Consider the following 27559-nt stretch of genomic DNA (forward strand, 5'->3'; position numbering starts at 1 on the left):
CTCACACATTATCTTTCAAAAGTTCATTTTCATCTACACCTTTATAATACTCAAATTATCACGAATACCCACTAAAACACGGAATTTACGCAAAAAATTGAGACCTGCAGTAAGAAAATCACATGAATATGCTAAGTTCGTGAAGAAACAAGTGTTAGAGGATATTTCCTGCCAGGATACATTGGAAAAATGAACACCAAACCCCAGCCTCAAAATCTCCCACATCTCAATGTATCATTTGGGATGGAGAGACTCTCCCTTCTCCTGTGACTTAGGGATCCAGGGTAACATCTCCCTGACAGCAAGAGGGACCGGACTGGAGGCCTGGAGCAGGTGCCTGGGGGGACTTACATGGCACCAGATGAACTGGAAAGGAGTCTGGGATCTGGAGGGATCACGAGGACCATTTTGCGGAGCACGGTTTCTGCTGTGTGCTCACACCTCCAGGAAAGGCCCAGTAGCTGGCAGGTGCTCTGGCTGTAGAATGTTATCCAGTAGCAAGCAAGTGCCATGGGAGAGTGTGTGAGGCTGTATCTCCGCTAAGTAAAAGCCAGCCCTCTATAAGCATGCCAACTGGAAGGAGTCTTCACATTTTTTTTTCAAATCCAGTTTTACATTATAGATTATGTTCACTGTTGGCCAAGACAGGACTGCATAAGCATTTTGGAAGTCTCTACATTTGAGGGGGAAGCAGCTTTTGATTAAAAGGAAATTAACACATCAACTGGACCCAAAAACTGACCGGCTTATTATTAGGTACTCCATGGTGAATTTTTGTCTATGCGCAGCTGAGGTGGTCTAATGGAGACCTGGTTAGTTTTGGGGAGGATCTTCGGTATTTTGTATTTAATATCAGCAATGGGAGTTTTTTTTCCTTTTAAATTTTGGAGAAGTGAGAGCAGCAAAGGGGAGGTTCAGAGTAGCCTACAGTGGGACTCCGTGATCATAACCTAAGGCAAAGGCACCGAAAGAGCCACCTAAGCACCCCTCCTCCTGTCATTTAATACAAAGCAGCAAGCACTGCCTTGCTCAAGTTACTTCGGAGGCCCACTTATATACAAAGGAAGCCTGCTTGGGGTGGCTGGGATGGAGCCCCATGTTCAGCGGGGAGTTGGCTGCTTCTCTGCCCCCCCCAACTCATGTGCACTCTAAAATTCCAGAATTCCTTTGCTGCTCATGCCTACAGAAACGGCTTCCGGTGTTTGAAGTTTTAGAACTTACCTTCCGTCTCTACCTATTTACAACAATTTTCTCTTAAACTGATCTCTAAGCACAATGTGGGGCTTGAACACTTGAACCCAGGACCCTGAAGACCTACACATGCATGCTCTACTGATTGAGCCAGCACCAATTTAAATAAATGCTTGACATTTTTTTCTAAAGACTGATTTGTCAGAGCAGCAGGCAGAGAGACGTGGGGAAACAAGTTTCCCACCGAGACCCTGACGGCAGGCAGGACCCCAGAACCCAAGACCTGAAGAGAAAGCAGAGGCTTAAACACACTGAGCCACCCAGGTGCCCCAATGCTTGCCCTTTTGAAAACTACTGGTCTCCTGGGGCACCTGGGTGGCCTGAGTCAGCTAAGCGGCTGCCTTTAGCTCAGGTCATGCCAGGGTCCTCCTGCATCTAGCTCCTTGCTCAGGCGGGGAGCCTGCTTCTGCTGTCCCTCTGGTAAATTTTTTTTTTTTTATTTGACAGAAAAAGCAAGCACAAGCAGGCAGAAGGAGAAGCAAGCAGGCTCTCAGCAGAGCAGGAACCATGACACAGGGCCCAATCCCAGAACTCATGACCTGAACCCATGAGGCAGCTGCTTAGCCAACTGAGCCACCAGATGCCCTGACAAAATCCTTAAAAATCTTACCAGTCAACCTTCTAAAAAATGCATTATTAACATCAGTAACGCTATCAATGGGTAAGGCAAGAAACCAAGTACAGTTCGTGTATTTTCCCTACTTGCATCTACCTAACATTTTTCATACCTATTTTTTTAAAGGCTTACTTGCCAGAGAGAGCGAGCGAGCACAAGTAGGCAGAGCAACAGGCAGAGGGACGCAGCAGCCTCCCCACTGAGCCGGGAGCCCAATGCGGGGCTCAATCCCAAAACTCTGGGACCACGACCTGAGCCAAAGGCAGACACTCAATGACTGAGCCACCCAGATGCCCCTTTCATACCAATTTTAAACCACCAAGTTTGTGTTGGTTCAGTGAGACAATTTAGTCCATCTCAACATCGTACCTTGAGTACGATGCCTCAAATTACTAACCTAACCGAGTACTTTTAACAGTTCGTTTTCCTTGTATGATGGGTTTCCGCCCGTGTGCTGGGACCGCAAAGACCTTTGCCCACACCCTGCACCTCCTCCATCTCAACTCTTAGCTAGTTGCTTCTCCTTTCCCCCAGACTCTTTTTAAAGAATGAACCTGTGCATGTTCATACGAGCTAGGGACAGAAACATCACTTGTGTGTGGCGGCAGGACAGAGGTTGGGCAAAGGAGCCCAGGGTTTTTGGTTCAACAAGCAGTGAGAATGCACTTGCTACAGCCAGAACAGGCACAGGGCAGCCACACACATTAGGACTGGCAGATAGATACAAAAACTTCCATTGCCTTTTCCAAGAGGCAAAGGGAGCTGCTCCCAACACAAAACCTCCCTAACTGCAGAAGCTAGCTCGTCACCTACCCAGACCATTCTCCCAGCCAGAGACACAGACACACCAACAGCAGAGCTATCCATGGGCCCCAGCCTGCTTTCTGGACACCAAAATGTAGCACCTTTCGTCAAGTCTCTCTTCCCCACTTGGAGCTCCAACACTTCCCCCTGGCCTCAGAGGTTCTCCCATCAATTCAAGTGTTCATGTGACCCCCACCACAGCCTGGTCACTAGCAGCTGGAGACAGACTGAACACTTCTCAGAGAAAGCAATGGATACGTGCCCTCACTGAACAGACTACCCCTGGACCCACAGCTGTTAGCATGACTATGCCAAGTCGCAATACAGTTTCTAGAAATGGAAACATGGAACACCGTTAAAATCATAGTATCAGTATTGTAAGCAGTACTTCGGGAAGATTCCACTTGTCTGACAGTGAGAACAAAGAGGGGGGCAGAGGAGTACTCCCCACAGAGCAGGGAGCACAAGGGATCGTGCCCTCTGAGCCAAGGGCTGATGCTTAAGACTGAGTGAGTCTCCTAGGCCTCCCCAAGCATCAGTACTTCTACCAACAGGGAATGCAAGGAGGTCCTCACAGAATGGTTTTTACTCAAAGATGGGATAGTTAGGGAGTAAAGTAGCCTTTCAAAGCACTATATTGTGACCTACCTGTTATCTGTGGGTAGGAGCCAAGTCCCTAAAGGCAAGTGTCGGGGGGGGGGGGGGGCAGATGAAAACTGGCAAGGCAGCCTGAGAATCATTCTAATACAAATAGTTTGAGGATCCCAGCTGATCAGGAAGTTTCCCTCTTTTTCACTCAAGTAGTCCTTCTCAGCAGGCGAGGTCGTATTAGGAAAGCTATCTCTTGTCTCAATGAAACTACATCCGGAGTAATTGATGAATTGATCACAGTCCATGAGAGAAATAATGTTATGTTTTGACACCTCCACGTTTCAGAACATCTCATTACATATTACACAAAACAGAAAGCCAATTTGTTTTTATTGTTTTATTTGGGAAAAGTGCTTCTTACAAAAGGGCAGCTGCAAAATACAGAGACCTCTGCAACAATTACTTGTTTTTTCTTTGAGTGAAAAGAAATGGGTAGGATCCAAGGACTCAAAGCAGTAGATGGGACAAACGAGGAGCATCTCCAAGTTGTTTTAGGAACGAGAGACAAAACTCAAAAGCTGTAATTTCCAATCAAGAAATTCTTTTAACAACTTAGCATTTAGCTCGTCTTGTGGATTACCACTCCCTCCCCCCTTTAGTGGAAAAGCATGACTTAACTCCTCCTGCCAACCCCTGACCCGCCACAAGAAACACCTTAGAATGTAAGTTCTGAATCACACCTGTCTACCTGCAAAGCTCAGGGATGTAATGAGGTCAATACCCACAAAAACGAACACAAAAACCTGACAACAAAACCTCAAACAAGGACAAACGTTTGTCCAAAAAGTGCCTGGGCTAGAAAGGCTGGGAAACCCTAAAACATTAAATACAACTGTGTGTCCAAGCCCTGGTTTGTGTTAATGTATGGGACCACCAGACAGCTGAAAACCCTGCGGCTATGCCCACTGCTCTATTGACAGACAGAGCTCTAGCACTGCTCTACTGATAGCTACCAACATACTGCTCTGTCCCTTACAATCTACACGCCATACGAGGCTGAAACCACAAAACCCATTGTTTACCCACTAAGGCTAAGAACACAACATCCACAGGGACAAGCAGCTTTCGCACGCTCTCACCCACCCACACCGAGTCTACCAGCCCTCGGAGTCCGCTTCCGGCTCGGCATTTCGTCGATGCCACTGCATCTGGTTATGTGCTCCTTCACAATTCTATCACACGCAACAGTAAAAATCTCCACACATTCGCACCTGGTTCTGGTTACCCAGTAGTAGTAGGACGTGTGTGCAATTCAACAAGAGACCAAAACCACAGAACAAGTGCACAGGTGGGGGGGTCACGGGGGAGGGGACGGAGATAAACTCAGATGTGCAGACTTCACCAGAAACCTGGAGGATCCACCTGTCCCTCTGCAGCCAACTACCGGCCACAGCGAAGATCCGTCACCCATCACCTGTGTTCTCGGACCCCAGAGCAGGGCCACTGCTGCTCCTTCTGAAGCTGGGGTCCTCTGAGCGAGCGTGGCGAGTCCGTCAACTCTAGCCTAGAACGCTGTGAATCTGGTGGGAAACCGATGACCCCACAGACCTACGCTAACTGTCTGACAGTTAAATTCATGTTACAAAAAAAAAACTAGCTTTAAGATTTATTTTTGTAACTTTTTTTTTTAAACAGAGAAAACAACACACTCCTTGGGGAAAGGTGAGGGATTGAAAAGACAGGCCCTGGGTAAGGAGGATCACGACAGCACCTGGAGTTGAGAGGCCTGCCTAGGAGAGGAACTCGGGCACTGCCACACCACCGGGGACAGCCACTGCCTGAGGCCCAGCAGACCAGTTCACCCGCCACGCCACGCTGCTATAGATCCAAGTCATAAAAATCTTCCAGCTCATCATGAAACAAGTCCCACTCGTCTTCAGAGTCTGTCAGGTCGTCGTCCCCACCTGCAGCCAAAAGCATAAGCAACATCTCGCCCAGCTCAAAGGTGACAACCTCCTCTTCTTCGTTGTCAAAGGGGTTGCTGCTCTCTCTTTCCTCAATGAGCTCCCAGAAGTGGTTCCTTCGTTGGGCCTGTAAAAAACAAGGCCATGATAGGGATGGCACTGTCGAGCAGTATCTTCTAGTCTGTTGTTTCTAAGGCAAAACGTCCAGCACACCAGAGCGCATGACGAACCAGACTTCTTATTTAGGGTTTTGACTTTACCAATTCCTCCCCTCTGGTTGAGGCAAACCACGAGCTCTAGCTTTCCCTCGCCTTTCCCTCGCCTATCCCTCCCGGTCTCCTGGGGTTGCTGGTCTTTCTTCCGCCAGTCTCACTCCCAGACCTGAGTGTTAATCTCCTTCCCCTACCCCAATCTGTGCAGGGCTCAACTGATCGCGTGCTATTTCCCCTCCTTTAAAAAAACAGCGAGAGTTACCCGGTATCTGCTTGATGTTCCCACTTTCTGTCTCTGTGGCTCCTCTCTACGGCCATCAGGGTACGCATGCTTGTAAAAACAGTTCCCTCCAAATGGGCAGCTCCCACGTCCTTCATCAAAATACCTGCACGCCTTGTTGCTGGAAAGGAAAATATCGCAACCCTTATTCACAGTGGACTTCAGGTCTGTATTTGACTATCATCCGGTCTTTCTTTAAACAGGGAAGGATAGAACCAGCACCTCTGTTTCCAGCCCTCCCCAAGGTGTGTTCTCAAATACGTGTGCACTAATGCATGAAGCACCAACTACAGAAACAGATACTCTGGTCAGGTCCTTGCTGTTCGTAACAGCTCCAGTAATGCAGATCCAGCACAGACAGAGAATCTCCTAGGAGGCCCATACACAAGCACATCGGACAACTGTTAACATGGACGGAGGAGGAGGTAGCAGCCCACTGATGGGGCATCAGCTAGCAGTACAGACTTCGTTGTACACAGCCCCTTGGCACGCACCCCAAGGACTGTGTTATAGCCAGGTATGTACGCAGCGAGGTGTTATCAGGGGTGACAAAAAGAAACTCTACTGGGAAGTCAAAGAAAGGGTAGGAAGGAGGTAGGAGTGTGTAATGCAGCACTGTTCTTTTCAAAGTGAACCCAAGCTATGTTGGGATCTTAGCTTGAGAAAAGGCTGCAGTGCTCATACCTCATTGCTTCCTTGTATTTCTGAATGAGTTTCTGCTTCTCTTCTTTCTCCTCCACCCAGTACTCACTTGGAATGACAAAGTTAGATGTGATCCGGCATTCTGGGCAGGACCTGGGAAACAATGAACAGGCTGCAATGCACATCCCCCTCCACAGGCCCACTCCTCTGCAGGGACACACACTGGTGTGTCCCCTCCATTCCTTAAAAGACTTAACTGAAAGCCAAGTGGGGATTTCCTGAAAGGGCTCCACATACTGTCACACAACTGCCATCTCTTGTGAGGGAAGACAAGTCCTCGATAAATTCAACTCAATGGCTAGCCAGTTCACTCAAAAAGGTAACTTTGTTAAGAAAAAAACAAAAAAAAAAAACAAAAAAAAACAAAAAAAAACCAACAACAACAACAAAAAAACAAAACAAAAGAAGACATTTCACACGGACTCCTTTTTCTTTCGTTTAAATAAATTTATTTCTTGCAACTTTGCTCTGTTTAGATTATGTAGTTTCTGTTCAGTTATGAGAACAATCTTTAAAGGATGGTGGATTATTGGCTAGCTTAATGGATGGAATAGGAAAGTGGAAAATGTAAAATGTCAGGAAACATACATTCAGAGCTAGTTAAGTTTGTTCACGGAGCCTAAACTGGCTAATCCATTAAACACAATCTCCTCAGAAAAAGCACGAAGATTCTACTAACTGATACATAGGGTTTCCTCATTCAAATAAAAAGTAGATATACCAACTAACCTAGAAGCTAGCTGAAATACAAAGAAATCCCCATTAGAATACCCCAGTTTCAAGAGAAAATGCATGCATTTAAATGCGGTCCATCTGGTTGAAAGTTGGCACAAGATAACTAAATTCTTCCCCAAAAGAGAAAGCACAAACGGAGATTGGGGAGGAGTCTCACTTTATGATCTTGCTCTCAAATTGCTTAGCACTCCTCCACTTGCGGATACACTTGAGACAGTAAGTGTGGTTGCAGTTGGAGAGAATCCCAAAGCGGCGCTCGCTGGGGTTGGCTTTCTCATAGACCACCTCCATGCAGATGCCACACACCATGTCCTTACTGCGCTGGACAGCAAATGAGAGCTCCATGTCCTTCTCATGGGCCTCAATGCAAGACTAGAAAAAGTGGAGAGATAAGTGTAATCAATCACTGAATAATGAAAGACTTCAAGTTGACAGTTCACAAGCCAACTGAAAACATGTTCCCAACTTGGCACCGAAAGCAGCTTTGTTCGTACTTGAATACAGGCGGACAGCCAGTCTACACCTTTACATCACTGGAGTCCAATTGTAAGAACTTCAGAAGGGGGCCGGGGGGGGGGGGAATCACCCTATCTCCTCTATCCTCCACGTTACAGTTTTTCATACTTACTTTGTTGATCTTCTGGCTTCTAAATGGAAAATGTAATTAAAATGAAGACTAAGGTCTTAATTTGCAATGTGTCATAAACAAAGGGTGAAGGAAACTAATGTTTACTAGGTGACCACTGGGGCTGGACACTTAATTTTCACATTAAAAAAAGAGCTTTAAGATACTTAATACTATGTGATTCATTCATTTTAAAGGAAACAATTACACAGTCTTGGCAGGTGCACAGTCAGGCAACCATCACACCACTCAGTATTACAATGTGTGCACTACCCTAAGAAAAACCCCATGCCCCCAGCCAGCCAGTCACTCACTTCTCTAAAATCAACCCCTTCCGCCACAGTCAGTCACTCATCTGTGGCTATGCTTACTCAGGGCACTTCACCACAAGTCCTTCTGTGGCTGGCTCTGTTCACATAGCACAGTTTCAAAGTTACCTGTAGTGTAGAAAGCATCAGCATAGTTTCCTTTTACTGCTGAGTAATATCCCATCACACGGACACGCCACAATTTATTTATCCAATCATCAGGTGATGGACATTTTGGTTGTTTCCATTATGGGGCTTAAGAGTTATGTGGGCACTTTGTTCACCCAGAAGAACGTGTGACCCTTCAACTCAGGGTTGTGGGTCCCAGCCCCATGTTGGCTACAGAGAAATTTCTTTAACTTAAGAGGATGGCTCAGGGCGCCTGGGTGGCTCAGTGGGTTAAAGCCTCTGCCTTCAGCTCAGGTCATGATCCCAGGGTCCCGGGATCGAGCCCCACATCGGGCTCTCTGCTCAGCAGGGAGCCTGCTTCCCCCTCTCTGTCTCTGCCTGCCACTCTGCCTACTTGTGATCTCTCTGTGTCAAATAAATAAATAAAATCTTTAAAAAAAAAAAAAAAAAGAAAGAGGATGGCTCAGTCAGTTGAACACCCAACTCCTGATTTAGGCTCAGGTTATAGTCTAAGGGTTGTTGAGAAGGAGGCACCACGCGGACTCTGCACTTACTACGGAGTCTACGTAAGATCCTTTCTCCCCCCCCCCCCACCTCCTCCCTCAAATAAACTTGTACAAAAGAGGGGTGACTAACTGGCTCAAGACAGTGAAGCATGTAGCTCTTTGACCTCATGGTCATGGGTTTAAGCCCCATATTGAGGATGACGTTTACTTTAAAAAAAAAAAAAAAAAGTTATGCTACTGGGACGCCTGGGTGGCTCAGGTCATGATCCCAAGAGCCCCCCCATCAGGCTCTCTGCTCAGCAGGGAGCCTGCTTCTCTTCTCCTCCTCTTCTCCTGCTTCCTCTGCTCTTCTCACTCAAGCTCTCTCAAATGATAAAAAAAAAAAAACCTTAAACCCTTAGTCTGAAATCCTCATCCATTGAGATTAGAACATAAAATGGTATAGTCAGTGTCCAGAAAGTCTGGCACTGCTCAAAATGTTAGGCACTGTGTTACCAGATGACCCAGCAACTCAAAGAGAACTTAAAACATGCCCCTGTATGCATGCTCTTGGCCTTACAATAGCCAATGAGTGAACAACCCCAAAGTCCTTCAACTGAAGGATGGAAAAACGAAATGTGGTATAGCTGTACAGTGAATTATTTTTCAGGCAGAAAAAGGAATGCAGTACTAGTACACACTACCATGCCAAGTCTTGGAAACATTATGCTCATGTTTGAGCCCGTCACAAAAGGCCACAGAGGATTCCACTCATAGGCGATCTCCAGAACAGGCCAGGCCAGGGACCAAAAGACGATTAGCTATTACCAGGAGCAGGAGGAAGGGCAGAATGGAGAGTGACGGAGCCAAGGAGCCTGAGCTTTCTTTCGGGGAGACGGGGTCTAGCAGCACTCAAGAACCCTGGGAAAGGCTGCCCAAGTCTGTTACTTGAACACCAGCGAGATGTGCATCTTAAGAGAAGCCTCACACGGACTAACAGCACTAGCCCGAGGACTTACTTTGATATGCTGCGACCTCTGGGCAGCATCCATCGGATGCAGGACCTGCAGCCCACACATGTCACACGAGTCTCCGTGGAGGTACACACAGTTCTCCCCGTAGCGGCACTCTCCCACCGCAGCGTAGGGGCAGAGCTGCTTCTTGGTTTCTGCCGCCGTCTGCTCCTTCCCGGATTCCTCCTTGCTCACGGACGCCTGCGGGGGAGCTTCGGTGCAGGAAGGGGCAGCTGAAAATGGTTAAGAGGGTAGTAAAGGTCCAAAATAGGTAAGGCAGATATGGGAACTGAAGTAACTGAACCTAACTGAACAGGAGGAAGTGAGTAGTACTTCAATTTAACTCCAAGTCTACTGAACTAACTCCCTCACTCCTTTACCGATTTTCTGATGCTGAAATTTCAAAGATTGGGCTTGTTTGGAAAAAAAAAAAAAAAAACACACACACAAAACGAAAACAATACCATTTCTTGTACAACTGCACTGATTGAAGAGGCTTCAGTTTTTCAACACACTCTAAATTCACTATCACTGGGGTTCCAAAAGTTCCCTTCACTCCACTGGTTAAGTCTTGGGTAATCCAACTTAGTGCCCTAAGTTGTTTTCAAAATACTCACTCCGGCCGCAGTAGGGCTGCCCAGGAACAAACTCAATGGCATTCACCCAGTCTTCTGAACCTGCTCCTACAGTTGCAAAGTTTGAATTTCTTGACTCTGCTTCGCCCATATTCATTTCAACAATTGGTCCAACTCCTGATGAGAGACTTGAAGCAGCAACAGATGATTTTGAAGTTAGGTCTGCAGCCGTCACTTCTTCCTGTTTCAATGGCTTGCTATGTTCATATCTTAAAAAAAATTGAAAAGGTCAGCAGTCACTGCCTGGCCAGCAGCCCCAAATGAATTATTGTATTCCCGGACCCTCTCCTTGGGTTTTCAAAATACTGCGCCTATGATCGCCTGGGGAAAGTGTTGAAAGACAAGACTCATAATTTCTAAGTCTGGGGCAGAGCCAGTGATTCTGCATGTCTACCAAGACCCCACAGGATGGTACTACTGCTGGCCCAAGGACAACTCTTGAGTAGCAAGGTCACAGACCAGGGGTCAAACTTTAGAGCCTCTAGCCAGGTTTGCACACCCCAGCAGCAGACCATCCATCACCTTTCCAATTTCACTGGAATCTGGGTCTCACAGTTCCCATGGCAACTCAGCTAGAGAGACTGTGCACCCAAGCATTTAGTTGAAGAAAGGTGGACTCTCAATCTCATAGAAAACGTTAAAACATTTTACCACATTACAATGTTCACATTAAGCAGGATGCAGGATTTACAATATAAGGTATAGTTTTTTCCTATATATGTTCATTGACCTAATTACCTTACTCCAATTTTTACCTTACACATTCTCATTCCTTTTCATCTGTCTAATTATTAAACCATGTCTCAAAACTTGGGAAAAAAATGATTCCCTTCAAGTACCAACTTCCTGGGGCACCTGGATGGCTCAGCCACTGAAGCGTCTGCCTTCAGCTTAGGTCATGATCCCAGGGTTGTGGGATGGAGCCCCATGTCCCTTCTCCCTCTGGTGCTCCCCTGCTTGTGTTTCTTCTCACGCTCTGTTGTCAAATAAAATCTTTGAGAAATACAAAAAACCAACTTTCTGCCCAATGAAGTCCCCACAATTCAGACATTCCTTCAGACACAATGAGAACATAGTTACATCTGAGCTCACACTGACTTACTACACAAATCTAACAGGTCTTGCAATTAATTACTGGGCCACCCTAACCATGGGCCAGCTGTGTTACCAGAACAAAGGCTAACCACACACACTGTCCTAGTGTAAACATTTGCTGACATTTACCATAGTATCCTATCATCTCAAAACCCTCGTATTTACTGCTTGTGTTCCCTCTCACTGAGTCAAGTAAGAAAGATCTTTTAAAAAGTCAAGTAAGTGGTGCTGTTGGTCTAATGTGACTCCACTGCTCTGTATGATGGCAGCCAATGGCCACGTCTAAATATTGATACTTAGGGGCGCCTGGGTGGCTCAGTGGGTTAGGCCTCTGCCTTCGGCTCAGGTCATGATCTCAGGGTCCTGGGATCGAGCCCCACGTGAGGATCTCTGCTTGGCAGGCAGCCTGCCTCCCCCACCTCTCTGCCTGCCTCTCTGCTTGTGATCTCTCCTTGTCAAGTAAATAAAATCTTAAATAAATACTGATCCTTAAATAGAAAATCCAGTTGGTCCTACCACTAGCTGTATTTTCTTCAATGTTCCACACACACAGGGAGCTCATAGTTACCATATTAGACAGAAGGATAGACAGCATTTCTTTGTAGATTTTATTTGAGAGATAATAACGTATGAGCAGAGGAGAGGCAGGAGGGAGAAACAGTTTCCCAGGAGCCTGAAATCCCAACCCCAGATGAAGACAGACGATTTAACAGACTGAGCCACACAAGCACCCAAACAGTTCAGGGTATTTTTTTTTTTTTGAGCAACACTTGATAATAAACACTGACCATACTGTAGTGAGTGTATCATGTGGGGCACCCTGTTGGCTCAGTTGGAGGACATGATCTTGGGTGTCCTGATAGAGTCCTGCCTCTGGCCCAGGCTGGGTGCAGAAGACTGCTTAGTAATAGTCTTGCTCGTGCTCTCTCTCTCAACCCATGCCTGGCCCACTTGCTCTCAAAATAAATCTTTTAAATGAATAAAATAAGGCCCTTGTATACAAACGATTATCTGTTTTGAAAATTAACTTTTAAAATCAAATCAGCCTATTTAGGCAAAGTTAGTCCCTTAACGCAGAGCTGGTTTTTTATTTTTTTAAAGATTTTAATTATTTGACAGGGGGAGAGTGCACACCAAGTACACAGAGCAGCAGGCAGAGGGAGGGGGAAGTAGGCTCCTCAACAAGCAAGGAGACTAATGTGGGGCTTGATCTCAGCATCCTGGGGTGATGACCTGAGCCAAAGGCAAAAACTTACTGTCTGAGCCACTCAGGTACCGCAGGAACAGAACCCTATCAATTTTCTGAAGATCTGTGCTTACGTACTAGGAAAAATACTCGTAAGAAAAACTAATAAAAAAAATCCAAGATGCATTTTGAGAAGTGCTTACTAGGGGCACCTGGGTGGCTCACTCAGTATCTGCCTTATCTTAGGTCATGTTCCCAGGGTCCTGGGACCAACCCTGCACATCATGCTCTCTACTCACAAGTGGTCTGTTTCTCCCTCTCCCCTCAAGTTCTGCCTACTTGTGCACTCATGTACCTTCTCCATGAGCCAAATAATATATAAAAACAAAAAAAGGTGCTTTCTAGAAGAGTATGGTTCAGTGAAGCATGGACCTGAATTAAGAACAGGGATCAATCCAGTCTACCACCCTCAGGCCAAACCCAGAGCTAAAACTGGTTTTTGATACTGAGCAAGCCAGTAAGGCATCCCAATCTTTACTTTTTTTAAAAACAGGCATTTACACAGGCAATTAGAACTGTATTTCAGGAGACAATCCAGGAAACTATCAGATTTGTATTCTTGGTTTTGGTAATTTTAAATGGTTGGAAAAAAAGACTGTCGTAAACCACATGAAAGGCCAATTTCAGGGTCCCCATAGAGCTTCCTGGGAACTCACCACATCCATTATCTACGGATCACCCATGGCTGCTATCATACTACAGTGGACCATCCGGCCTCCACAGCCAAAATACATTTATTACCTGGCCCTGCACAAACGAAACCTGCCAGCTCCTACTTTGGGGACTCTCATCTCCTGGATTTAGAGTCCAGGATAATGTACTTATAATGCTTATTAATACCTTAAGATTATCACAGGTCAGTGATCCTTTTAATCAAAGTGTTAAGTAATACTGAAACAGCACTGAAACTAACACTGGGCTTGGCTTTTCTTTCACATCTTTGCAAATACTCTACCATTAAGAGTATTGATTTCTATGTAAGGAAGTTGAATCAATTTTTCCTCCAGCATTAAGCGAGAGAAGACACATGCTTCCTCTCTGGTTGGCTACTTCCCAGCCCTAATCATTCCAAGGCCTGGGACCATTAACTTACAGCTTGGTTTTTCCCCTCAGGTTGTGTTGGGGTATCTGGGATCTCCTGGGAATCACCACTCAATGGGGAGTCTGTTTCTCTGCTCTGCCCCTACCCCTGCTTATATGCTCTTTCAAAGATATCTGAAACTTTCACTTATGGGAGTCATTGGGTCCAGGGGGAAAGGGCCCGCCAAAGAATCCAAGATCTACCATAGCAACGGTTGTCAACCAAGGCAATACTCCCTCTGATCTCCATGAGTATTCAGTAACTAGTGTTCTTCCGATTTCGAGTAGGTGGGGGCAATGTCACAGGTCACAGGACCAGCAGTGTGCACAGCAGTTCTGAGTAATGGAGACCTGGCATCACTGATTGACAGTTGTCACCATCATGAAGCACGGATGCAGTAGTGTGTGTGAACTGTTAACATCAGTGTATCTTTCATTATGAGCTACTCCCTCTATGTGGAGTTCATCTCTGGACACTGGCCCATTTGTATACAAAGACCCCTGCACAGGTCAGAGTGCAGAGTAGGTGTTAGGACTTCCGGCCTGTCGATCCCACACTATTACCAAGCTTCCTTTCAGACAGACTAAATGCATACATAGGCTTTCCTAATTCCTTTCACTTCACCCTGGGAGCTCTAAACCCAGCTCAAAAGGGGCACACTCACCCAAGAGGGGGCTGGGTCTTTCTTAGAAAACTAGAAAGAAGCTGTTCATTACGTGACTTGAAACTGCCAGTCAGAGCATCACCGCAGCAGGGCACCCACCTCACTCCCTGGCTTTCAACTTCATCTCCCACAAGGAAGTCCACTGAGTACAGGGTTACGGTGAGGACAGGCTTCCATACTTACTCAAGGAGAGTAGTATGAAATGCCACGTAGGGCTGGCAAAGTTACCTGAAAAAAAAGCTGATTAACAGCCTTGGCCTCAGCTTGGATTTCTTCCATTTCACCTCATTTCCTTCTTTCTATATGGTCCAATCAGATTGAGTCCCCCTCTGAGGCAAGCAGCTGAGGTTATAACCAGCCATACCTTCCCTACTCCTACCATAGAGCACTCTCTCCTCTCTGCCCAAGATCCTGGAGTCTCACTTCCACTCCTGACGTTTATTTCCTCTCTCCCTATACAGAGTTTACAGATTCCCAGCAAACTGTCTAGGCGAAGAACCCAGCTGCCCTACCATTAAGCTGGCCCAGAAAACCATCGGACACCGTCCTACTACAAAAAAATCACTTCCTTAAGAGTGTGTGTGTGTGTGTGTGTGTGTGTGTATATTTATATTTATACACACACACATATATGTATGATGGAATTCTACCAACTCAGGCCCTTTCATATGGTGACTGATAAACATAATACCTGGGTTTGTGGTGGGTTTTGGGGGGGATCATTTTCACCCCTTTCTGGTAATAGTGCCATGAAAAAATTAGAGAGCAAAAGTAACTTAAAAACTCAGACAGGGGTTCCATATCTGAGTTCTCACAGTTACATAAAGAAAGTGTTTATTTTTCTCTACCCTTACGAGATTTCCTAGTAAAATGAATGTGGGGTGACTGAACATTTGTACCACCCATCAATTTCTTAGCCTTTTCAATTCTAAGCATCTGAACAGAAGAGTTGACATATTCTTTTCTGACTATAGAATGCTAAAACTGGCTGACAGTGTTTTACCTAATGTCTTACCTAATATGATGGTTTAGAAGCGTGTCCACAAGTGTTTAGTAATCCTCCCTTCAAAAGCTGGGGCCCAATCTCTCCCCCCTTGAATATGGGCTGGACTTGGTGACTTGCGTGTACTCATGGGCAGAGTGGAAGTAGTAAGCGTGGGGCTTCTGCAACTAGGTCATAAAAGCCACTGTGGATGTGTTCTTGCTCACTCTCTCCGATCACTTGCTCTGGGGAAGGATAGCAACCAAGTAGAACACTGAAGCATCCCTAGGGAAGAGGACCAAGTGGTAAAAACTTAAGGTCTCCTCAACAGTGTTTGAGCCACCTTAGAAGTGATCCAGCCAGTGAGAGCCCTGCCTGAAATCCTCAAGCAACCTCTGAAATCTCAAAGCTAGAAGAACCAGCTAAGCCACACTGACTTCAGACCACCAGAAACTGGGAGATGTTTTTTATCTCTAGGGTACTAAATCTCGGGGTAAATTTGTTCAACATCAATAGGTAACTACTTTTTGGAAGACTTTAGAGGTGCCTACATGGCTCAGTCAGTTGAGCCTAGGCCTCAAGGTCATGATCCCAGAGTTCTGGGATCAAGCCCCACTTCAAGCCTGCTCAGCAGGGAGTCTGCTTCTCCATCAGCTGCTCCCCTGTTCTCTCAGATAAAGTATTAAAATACACGCGCGCACACACACACACACACACAGGGCAGGGTGGGGTAGGGGCTGACAGAACAAGCAGGGGGAGCAACAGACAGAGAGGAGGAGAAAGCAGGCTCCCCAACTAGTAGGGAGCCCGACCCAGGGCTCCACCCTAGCACCCTGGAATCATGACCTGAGCCCAAGGCAGATACCCACACCCACCGACTGAGCCACCCAGGCACACCAATTAACACGAAACTAAACACATCTTTGACTTGGAAATAAAGAAAAGCTCCACCTGATTTCTAAGCAAGAGCCACAACTGCCACAATGCTGATTTTAACAGGATTATGGTACCAATTCATTGAATAGTGATAGAGATTAAAGAATGAATTCCTCTTGGTTCTTTAACATTCTGATGGTTACTAGGCACATTCTTGAAGTATTTTCCCTAAATCCAAGCTTACACTTAGTCTTGCAAGCGCCAAAGGTTCAGCAAAGTTGACATGCAATGACAAGCTCTTGTAACTAGCAACCTAATACTATCCCCCAAATGCCTACAATCCCATTTTCTCTCCATTTAATTCACTACTAGTAGAGATCTGGAACTATGGTCAAATAGGCACATCATTCATAGTCTTGCAGGGGAAAAGGTCATATACAAACATTCTTTCTCCACACCTATCCCTAGGTTTGCAGAAGAGGATCCTCAGGAATTAAACTCTGGACTACATTACAAAAAAATTTTTTTAGTGTATTAATACATGCCCTCCAAGTTGAGATTTTCGAAGTTGAGATTTACCAGTGTACTAACACTGCTAAGGAGTAATTTGCAAAGCATTTACCTTAAACTTTACAAAGCTATAGGAATAATTATGCATTTTACTCCCCTCCTTCTTTTAAAGATTTTATTTGACAGAGATCACAAGCAGGCAGAGCCAGGCGGGGGGCAGGGGGGAGCAGGCTCCCCACCAAGCAGAGAGCCCAATTTGGGGCTCAATCCCAGGACCCTGGGATCATGACCTGAAGGCAGAGGCTTTAACCCACTGAGCCACCCAAGCGCCCCTTTACTCTCCCCTTTTCCCAACCTCTCCCATTCCACCTCTGAACAACTCTTACCTGCAGCGGTCTCCATAGATACAGTATCCTCGCTGAAAATACTTGCACACTACACCATAAGGACTGTCGGAGAGGTCATGTGAGTAGCGACAGTTATCTCCTTCCTTACAAACCCCATGCATGAAATACCTGTTGAGAGAAAGAACCACAAAGTTTGATTTAAAAGGGACTATACAGCCAGTCCTGAAAGAATTCTGTGACTGGGGCACGTGGGTGGCTCAGTGGGTTAAGCATCTGCCTCAGGATCAGGTCATGATATGTGCATCTCTAAAAAAAGTTATTTACACAAGTTCAATTTTGGGTGCTTCACAAGCCACTGTTAAGAGCATTTGTAAGGGGGCACCTGGGTGGCTCAGTGGGTTAAAGCCTCTGCCTTTGGCTCAGGTCATGATCCTGGGGTCCTGGGATCGAGCCCCGCATCGGGCTCTCTGCTCAGCGGGGAGCCTGCTTCCCCTTCCTCTCTCTCTGCCTGCCTCTCTGCCAAATAAATAAATAAAATCTTTAAAAAAAAAAAAAAAAGCCACAGACTAGGAGGAAATATTTGCGTTTCACTGATCTAATGAAAGACCCCCCCATCTTTCCTATAAAGAACTCTCACCAATCGGTAATACCAAAACAAACAGTGTGGAACACTGGCTGGCTGAGTCAGTGGCGCATGCAACTCCATCTTGGGGCTGTTAAGTTCAAGACCCACGCTGGGGGGCAGAGATTACTTTAAAAAGAAAATTGAATTGGGGCACATGGGTGGCTCAGTCATTAACCATGTACTTTTTCAGCTCAGGTCATGATCCCAGAGTCCTGGGATCAAGCCCGTTGGGCTCCCTGTTCAGCAGGAGCCTGCGTCTCCCTCTCCTTGTTGCTGTAAAATCAATTTTTTTAAGAAGATTTTATTTATTTGACGGACAGAGAGATCCCAAGTAGACAGAGAGGCAGAAGCAGACTACCTGCTCAGCAGGTAGCCCAATATGCAGCTCAATCCCAGGACCCTGGGATCATGACCCCAGCAGAAGGCAGAGGCTTTTTACCCACTGAGCCACCCAGGTACCCCTTTCATTCTTCAGAAGCCACCATGAGAGGGGCACAGCTGGTTAAGCAACTCCTGCATCTCAGTGTTTCTAATTCAAGCCCCACACACAGGACTCCAAACTGGGCATGGAGCCTACTTAAGAAAAATTCATGTAAAATCTGCATGTGAAAACACAGAGGCAAAGAGAAATCATGTTCTTTGGCTAACAGACTACTGCTCCTCAGCCTTCAAGGGGGACATGCATACCTAATGAGTAGTTTCTTAAACACCAATTATCAGAGTATGCCCTAGTAGGACTTAGGGAACCTTGACTAGCAGCATCAGCACCATCTGGGAATTTGCTAGAAATACAAAGTAGAGAGGCACCAGTGGCTCAGTGGGTCCTGGGATCCCCACACAGGGTCCTTGCTTCCCCCACACCTTGCAGGCTGCTCTACCTACTTGTGAGTCAAATTAATAAAATCTTAAAAAAAAAAAAAAAGAGTTAGGGAACATCTCATATCTACTAAATCAGAAAGTGGGGATTGGGTGAGGAATGAGTAGAGCAAGCAGCAATCTCCATTTCTCTAGGTAAAAGTGATATGGGCCATTATTTTTTTATAGATAACCCCTATCATGAAGAACTACCACCACCACCACTATTCTCAATCTACCCATCACCAACTTCTGTCAGGTTTCCTTCCTCCCCATACCCCCCAATGATTTTATTTCAAGTAAGCTCTATACCCACTGTGGGACTTGACCGTTCAGAGACCAAGAATCACATGCTCTACTGACCAGCCAAGGTTCCCCAGGGAGGCTTTTTCCCCATTCTTTGTTTATTAATTCTTTGGTCCTCTATTCATCTTTTTCTCTTGAATAAGAGAAAATGATTTTTGGCAGGCCACAACTCCCCAAATTGGCATCCATGTACAGCTGGTCGAGTAAGGGGAAGCACCTGTTTCCTAGGTGTCAATGTGACTGGCCTTGTAGGACACATCACTGTATCCCAGACTGTCAGTCATCCAAAGCTGCTGGACAGAGTTTACAGTATGTATACTCCACTTGTCTACTGATTAGACTATGCAGAAAAACAGCCATATTTACCTAAGAAACCTTGAAGTCAGCTGCCCAAATCTCAATATAAAGGTTCTACTGGAAGAATTCCTGCGAGGGAAACCTCCATGTTTCCCCTCATACACCACACGCAAGAATGTAACATCGGTGGAAACAGTTAAAAATAACCAAGATCCTGAAGTGCCCTGGGGTTGTAGTCAGTAACAAAATGGAGAAATATACTAGGAAACCAAATTGTAACTACAGTTGACCTAATTTCAACTGCTACTACATTTACCATACTCTAACTCAGGTATGAACAAAATTTTACTCAACCACAGGGCAACTCTGAGTTAGTAACAGTTGTTCATCAGGACACCTGGGTGGCTCAGTGGGTTAAGCCTCTGCCTTCAGCTCAGGTCTTATCTCAGGGTCCTGGGATTGAGCCCCACATTGGGCTCTCTGCTCAGTGGGGAGCCTGCTCCCCCCTCCCCCGCCTGCCTCTCTGCCTACTTGTGATGTCAAATAAAGAAATAAAATCTTTTTTAAAAAGTTGTTTGTCAATAGAAAATTTGGCGGGTGCCTGGGTGACTCAGGTTATGATCTCTCGTGGTCCTGGGATCACACACAGCATCAGGTACCCCACTCAATGGGAGTCTGCTTGTCCCTCTCCCTCTAATGGTCCTAATGCTTATATGATGTAAGCATTAAAATAAAAAAAGCTAATTTTTGACCACATAAATGAAGACATCAACACAGACACCCCCCAACAACTAAATAAGCCAATGATAATTACACTGTCATCACCACTACAGTATTATCTTGCTTCCAATTACACAGAGTATCCAAGGCCAACTGGGTGGCTCAGAGAGCTGAGGTATGTTCCTTCAGCTCAGGTCATGATCCCTGAGACCCAGGATATAGCCCCCCTTCCAGCCTCTTGCACGATGGGGAGTTTGCTTCACCCTCTGCCCCTCACTCTCTTCTGTGCTCTCTCACACTCATGTAAAATAAATATGAAAAATCTTTAAAGAAAAACAAGTATTTCAGCTGGTAATAGGCTATCCTTTTGGAAACAGGACCAGGGCTTGAATATAGTTTATACTGTCTCATTCCCAGTGGAACTTTTGTTTTTTAAAATACACAACAAAGGTGTCTATACCATCATGTTGCTTTGTGACCAATTTGAAGTCAGATACATAATCCTGATTCAGTTTTAAGGCTTCATAATATATCTAGAGATTCCAAGCTGGGAAGGTAGCCCCTAAAACTTCAAGCAGAACTGTTTCATATATCTGTTCTGAAATCTCACTCTGTCCAACTTTCATTCAGTTGCTGCACTTGGGTTGGATGCTCTTTGCTATGTCAGATTCTGTCTTCCACCAACCACTCACTGCCCAACAACTGCTGACCCTAACCTCAGTTCCTTAACCAGTTGCTTTAAGGAGCTCCATTCCTTAATATAGCTGCGCCTTAATTCACTTCCTTAGTCAACACCTCCGCTAACACCTACACCAGCCATTTACTTGAAGACCCATGATGGTTAAAAACTTTGGAGAATCCAAAATGATAGTGAAAACTGGAGCCAAAAGATTGCGCAGTTGCATGGACAGTGGCGCATGGAGAACATATAATGACCAAGAGTGAAGAGAACAGGACAAGCGGGGGAGGGGAGAAGAGATGGGCTGGACAGCTAAGAACAGATGCTGCGCAGGCTTGTAAAGTCAAGTCGTCTTTAAGCAGTAAGGAATCACTGAAGATTCTGAAACAAGGAAGCCATCAGAATTAGGTTAGTCCACTGAACTGTCGTCCTCATGAATTAAAATCATTGGGGGGTATGGGGAGGAAGGAAACCTGACAGAAGTTGGTGATGGGTAGATTGAAAATAGTGGTGGTGGTGGTAGTTCTTCATGATAGGGGTTATCTATAAAAAAATAATGGCCCATATCACTTTTACCTAGAGAAATGGAGATTGCTGCTTGCTCTACTCATTCCTCACATAATCTCCACTTTCTGATTTAGTAGATATGAGACCAGTCCCAGCCAGCTGCTGGATTTCCATCTACAAACTTCAGCTGACCCCAAGTTTCAAGAGCCAGAAGGGAATGCAGCTACCAGAGAGTCAACACAATCAGGCTGCCTTAGTAGTAGACTGTTTGGAACTAATGGAGTCAGTACAAAAGCTCAGAATTGGGGATTTTTATTATTTAAGTAATCTCAAGAGACCTTCCCGTGATTTCTGCAATCTTTTAAATTTAAGAATTTAAGTCAGTAACTGCAGTCTTTGTGCTACACACATTCATTTGAATCTGTCCTTCCACATCATCTCTGCCCTGCCAGACCGCATTTGTTCAGTACAAGAGGAGGTACACCTGGGGGCACCTGGGTGGCTCAGTGGGTTAAGGCTGTGCCTTTGGCTCAGGTCCAGCCCAGTACCCAGTACCAGGGCACCTGGGTGGCTCAGTGGGTTAAGGCTCTGCCTTTGGCTCAGATCCAGCCCAGTACCAGGCTCTCTGCTCAGTGGGGAGCCTGCTTCCCCCTCTCTGTCTGCAGATCCACCTACCCATGATCTCTGTCAAATAAAAAAAAAAATCCTAAAACAAAACAAAAGAAGAGATTCACATGAACAAATCAGCTAAGAAAGATTAAGGCAAGACACCTAGATGTCATGCCACAAGATTTTATATAACCGGAGTAACAGAGTCAGAATACAAACAACCTTTCTGGGCACTAGCTCTCACTAAGTACATATATGGAGAGCGCTACATCATAGAACTGGTTCTACGTGAAAACTGAGAAAAGAACTACCCAGCAATGAAATGCATTCCTGAGGTCCAAGACTAGCAACACTGAATGAGTTCAAGCAGACACAAAATAACAGAAACCCCAGAATCAACAGAAACCCTAGAATACAAGCCCTGATTAGTTACTGCCAAATACTAAGCATTGTTTCACATGGTTGTTGTATGTATGGTCTGTGTTTTCTGTTTTTTTTCTTGCCTTTTATGCCTCAGTGATATAACACTACTGGTATATCTAGAATTGAGTACAATCCATGCAGTAAAAACCCTCCTTGCCAACCCATCTTTAAGAGATTACGACATGGGCACCTGGGTGGCTCACTTGGCTGGGCAACTGCCTTCAGCTCAGGTCATGATCCCAAGTACCAGAATCAAGTCCCACATGGGGCTCCCAGCTCCATGGGGAGTCTGCTTCTCCCTCTAACCTTCTCCTCTCATGCCCTCACTGTCTCTTATATAAAAAAGTAGAATCCTTAAAAAAAAAAAAAAAAATTTAAGTTTTTTTTTTCCCCTGAAGACTTTACTTATTTGACAGAGAGAGGGAACACAAGCAGGGGGAGGAGGGGAGAAGCAGGCTCCCCAGGCAGGGAGCAGGACCCTGAGAGATCATGACCCAAGCCAAAGCCAAGGCACCGAACATCCGAGCCACCCAGGTACCCTACAACACTAAGTTTTAACAGAAAATGGATAAAAAAGGCAAGCCTCTCCCAAGAATTTCACCGCCAAAGGAAACAAATCAAAGTTAAATGCTTTTGTTTTTCAATGCCACCAGCAAACCACCATCCAAATCTTGATGCCATTGCCTAGACTGAAGCATCCTTTGGTGAAAGGGCCGTGTGACTTATTTTTTTTAAAAGATTTTATTTATTTACTTGATAGAGATCACAAGCAGGCAAAGAGGCAGGCAGAGAGAGAGGGGGAAGCAGGCTCCCTGCGGGGCAGAGCCCGCTCGATCCCAGGACTCTGGGATCACGACCTAAGCCAAAGGCAGAGGCTTTAATCCACTGAGCCACCCAGGCACCCCCCGTGTTGACTTTTCAATAAAAATTTATTTTATAGAGAGGGACGGGGCAGGAGGGAGAGACCATCTCAAGCCAACTCCCCACTGAGCTTAGAGCTAGGTACTGGGGCTAGGTATAGGACTCCATCCCCCCAACGGTTACATGACCTGAGCCAAATCCAGAGCTGGTGACCCTGGTGCCGTTGTGTGGGGCCCCCTGATTTCTAAGATTCCTTCCACCTTTAATCTGACTTCCAGGGAGCCTGGGTGTTCAGTATGTTAAGCACCTGCCTTGGCTCAGGTCACCATCTCCGCGGAAGGGGGCATCCTGCTTCTCCCTCTGACCCTCCCTCCTGCTCCTGCTCTCACTTGATTCCCTCTCCCAAACGAGTAAAAAAAAATCTTTTGACTCCAGACATAGTCCAGGATTGAAGACCAATATAATCAACTAGAATCTCCTACTGCTGTACTAAGCATGTCTGCCAAACTATATATTACAAAGCACCCCAACAGTAGCTTTCAAGGGTACAACAGAAGCAAAAAAAAAAAACCCCTGAAGTACCTCTAGGCATCATGACAATCTGCCTGGGGATTTACTGGAAATTACACAACGCTAACTAATTTGGCATTTACCACTTCACTGGCCATGGCATTTCTTTGTTTCAGAATTTTCTGAGTTCACCTACCATTCTTTATACCAGACTGCTAATTCCTGGTGGCTGAGGACCAAGGTTTACCCCCCTTTTTATCTCCTCTTTAATACCTATACAAATAATAGTTCACATATTTGTTTTACTGTAGAAGACACCTAGGTGTCAAGGCAAATCATAATACCAGCAGCAAATTAAGTTTTATAATGGGCTTTTTCATTGCCACCCCTTCAAAAAAAAAAAATCACCTATGTAGTTTCCAAGTAATAAACTTCACTATAGGTATATCACAGCAATCAATTGGGAGTAATTTCCTTTATATCGAATACATTTGAAAAAACTGAGGGGCGCCTGGGTGGCTCAGTCCCTAAGTCTGGTCATGATCCCAGCAGCCAGGGAGCCGGCCGGCCAGCCAACCGGCTCCCCTGCTCAGGAGGAAGCCTGCTTCTCCCTCCCCCACTCCCACTGCTTCTGTTTCCTCTGTGTCTCTGTTAAAGAAAATCCTTAACAAAAAAAAAATTGTAATAAAAAAGGCTTGTTCTTGGGTGTTATTTCACCTGTTCATCCACCACTGTAGAACTCTCATAAAGCAGTGCCCTAAATCCAAAATTACAGCTTGCCAAGTGTTGTTTTAACCCCACACTCTCCAAGAAGCTAAAAGCAATAGCGTAGTTCAGAATATCCCTCCAATTAAAAAACATGAAAAATAGCCTGGTGGGGGCAGCATAATACAGCTCCTTAGGAAAGGAATACAGAGTTACTGTTTGTAAGCAGCTGACAAGACATTTGAGATAGAATTCTGAGCAATATAAAGAAAATAAAAACCAGGGGCGCCTGGGTGGCTCAGTGGGTTAAGGCCTCTGCCTTCGGCTCGGGTCATGATCCCGCGGTCCTGGGATCGAGCTCCGCGTGGGGGGCCTGCTTCCTCCTCTCTCTCTGCCTGCCGCTCTGCCTGCTTGTGATCTCTGTCAAATAAATAAATAAAATCTTTAAGAAAAAAAGAAAAGAAAAACCAAAAGTATGGATTGAGAATTTAAAAAATCTGTCATCCAAACAACTTCTGAGAGCATTATGCCCTAAGTCTAAGAAAATAGCCTTAAACCACTGAAAAGAAAGCAGAAACACAAAATACATCCCTACCTTGCATTCTGAGGGATATTTTGCTATCAAACACAATGAAAATACTTATGGGTTTTTGCATTCCCTCCAGCATCCAAGACCACCATCCCTCGTTGAAGGCGCTAATGCTTATTTAGTAACTGAATGAGGTAGTCCCCAAGACAGATACACTAAGTCCTTTGCCAAGACAAAGCACTTTAATATTAGAGTGGGTAATTTCAGGTGTGGGCTTACCACCAACTTAAGCATTTACTAAGTACAGATAAAAAACAAAACAGGGCCCCTGCTCTCAGAAAGCTCAAGTTCTACAATAAAAGATACCGTATTTGGTATTCCATGCCTCAAAGGAAATTTTTAAATAGATCATGTTGGGGGGCACCCTGGGCGGCTCAGTCGTTAAGCGTCTTCCTTCGACTCAGGTCATGATCCCAGAATGCTGGGATCCAGCCCTGCGATCAGGCTCCCTTCTCAGTGGGAAGCCTGCTTCTCCCTCTCCCTCTCCCACTCCCCCTGCTTGTGTTCCCTCTCAGTGTGACAAATAAAATCTTAAAAAAAAAAAAAAAACAAAAACAAAGAACAAAACCACAGATCATGTTGGTACCTAAAACTGCAAAGAATGTCTAGTATTAAAATCTAAGACACACAAAGTACTTTTAAAAAATTAACTTTTTCAGAAAAACTAGACAGATTAATAAAAAAGCTAGTACATCTAAGCCTGTATTAGATTACTGAGCTATGTAAATCTTTTAAATACATAAACCTATAGGTTTCATGGGCAAAGAATTCCCACCATTCCAGTAAAAATCTACAATCCTGAATTTACTCGAAGATGCTAAAGGCAACCAAATAGGAATGCTTAGTCTGGTAAGCTATTTTGAATTCTGATTATATACTGCTCAAAAACTAGAAACAGTAACAGGGCAAAGTGTCTAACAGAGAAGAAAGTAAAGTGACAATGAATTGTGTGCACTGCTGTGAAGTTAGGTTCAAGTTACAGCTGCAAGAGTAAGTATGGTTAATGCCATGTTATGATGGGTGTTCAAGGTTAGACTATATCCAGAGTGGAAAGGATAGGTTAAAAAAAAACAAAAAACAAAAAACCAAGGCTTTGTATGGCGTTCTTGAAAGCACTCAGATATTCAAGGAACCTTATTTTCAGCACACAAAGGCAGATATATAGGGACTCGTCTAACTGGTTTCATGGACAGCAATTTTGAAAATCCTTAAGATATTGCACACTTCATTTCATTCTTAGGATCTACAAACCACTGATGAGAAGCTACCTAAATAAGCTTTTATCCTTCATCCCACTACTGTAAGTAAGCTTAATTAAGATTATTCATGCCTTACAAGTATTTCCTGAACAAAATACTGTATAATCACTGCTAATACGACAGGAATCCTGTATACTACGAATTCTTATGTGTTGCGTGGAAAATTTACCCCCGCCCCATGAAAACCGGGGTTCCAGTTGCATTTTCTTTAGCTGGTAGAGAAAGAAAAGCTGCCAGTCGCTAATGATCACTTCGAAAAGAATCCAAGTATAACATCCAATTCAATGCACTCATATGTACAGCTTGATCGTTTTCTACACGCGTACACACACGGACCTATAACTGCCATCCACTGAATTTTTCAAATACTTGCATCTGACATACCAAACCCAAACAAAACCGTTCTCCCCGGGTAAAGAAGCTCTTTGATTTCCCCTTTAGAAAAAGGAAAAAAATGCATGTATTTCAGAGAGAGTTTTTTCAACGCGGGGGTACGGCAGCTCCTAAAATTTAGGGCGAAGGAGACGACCCCCAACTAGACACTCGGTTCTAAGACAAAGGCTCAGAACCGCCAACCTCGATAAACATACAAAGAAAAAATAACAAAAGCTACGGGTGGGGGGCGGGGGCGGAGAGACGCGCGCGGTCGTTACTAACGGATGACACGGGGCCGAGGCCCAAGGCCACCTCGCCCGCGCCGGCCGCCCCAGTCTCCGGCCCCGCAGGGCTGCGGGAGACTGGCTGCACGCTACTACACGCAGCCCCCTCCCCGAACCCGCGGTGCCGCAGCAGGGACTGCACGATCGGGCGACAATGAAGAGGGAGGAGTCAGCCCACCTTTCCCTCTGCGCGGCGCTCCGCTCCGCGGGCGCGGGGAGGCCGGTGGGCCGTGCGGCGGCGGAGCTGCGCGCGCTCGAGCCCGCGGCGGCCGGCGGGGGTTGACGCAGGGCGGGCGCGGCGGGGCGGCCAAACGCCGCTCTCCTCCTCCCCGCTCCGCCCGCCCGCCCCTTCCTCTGCGCCCTCTCCGCCCTCTCCGCCGCCTCGGCCCCCTCCCCGCGCCGGCGCCGGGCCGCGCAGCGTCTCACCTGCAGGTGACCTGTTTAGTCCAGCCGCCGCCGCTGCCGTCGCTGCCGCCTCCCCCTCCCCCCGCCCCCGAGGACGGGGAGGTGACTGTGGGGATAGGGGTGGGGGAGGCCGCTGCCACCGCCGCCGCTGCCGCTCCTGCTCCTGATGTTGTGGCTGTTGTTCCGGGAGCTGCAGCCTCCGCCATTACTGTTTATCCCACACAGCAATGGCCCCGGAACTTCCGGGATCACATAGTTCCGGTCCGGCTGCGGGAGAGGGCGGCGAGGGGAGGGGAAGGAGACTGGGGCGCCCGCTCGCTCCCCTCGGCACCGCGTAGCGTCTCCGAGCGCTCTCGCCGCTCGAATTGCGGGCTGGAGCCGCAGCGTCCGCGGCCCTCC

General features: G+C 46.0%; 1 protein-coding gene across 4 annotated transcripts; it reads right to left on the minus strand.

Moving 5' to 3' along the window:
• Positions 1-3635: 3635 nt before the first annotated feature.
• Positions 3636-27559, minus strand: MKRN1 (makorin ring finger protein 1). Of its 4 annotated transcripts, XM_080818919.1 has the most exons (9): positions 27301-27386; positions 27182-27214; positions 17191-17319; positions 10333-10559; positions 9722-9948; positions 7313-7527; positions 6403-6513; positions 5701-5839; positions 3636-5353 (listed from the first exon to the last, which is right to left on the minus strand). In XM_080818919.1, exons 3-9 carry the CDS (start codon positions 17310-17312, stop codon positions 5141-5143), a joined length of 1254 nt encoding a protein of 417 aa, XP_080675045.1. In that variant the 5' UTR covers positions 17313-17319; positions 27182-27214; positions 27301-27386; the 3' UTR covers positions 3636-5140. The 4 variants fall into 4 exon arrangements, with proteins under 4 accessions (XP_080675045.1, XP_080675044.1, XP_080675047.1 ...); XM_080818918.1 differs by having other exon boundaries at positions 27182-27559; XM_080818921.1 differs by having other exon boundaries at positions 6470-6513; positions 27182-27549.

Source organism: Martes martes (assembly GCF_963455335.1).
Source record: "Martes martes genome assembly, chromosome: 11".
In the NCBI taxonomy this organism is placed as follows: domain Eukaryota; kingdom Metazoa; phylum Chordata; class Mammalia; order Carnivora; family Mustelidae; genus Martes; species Martes martes.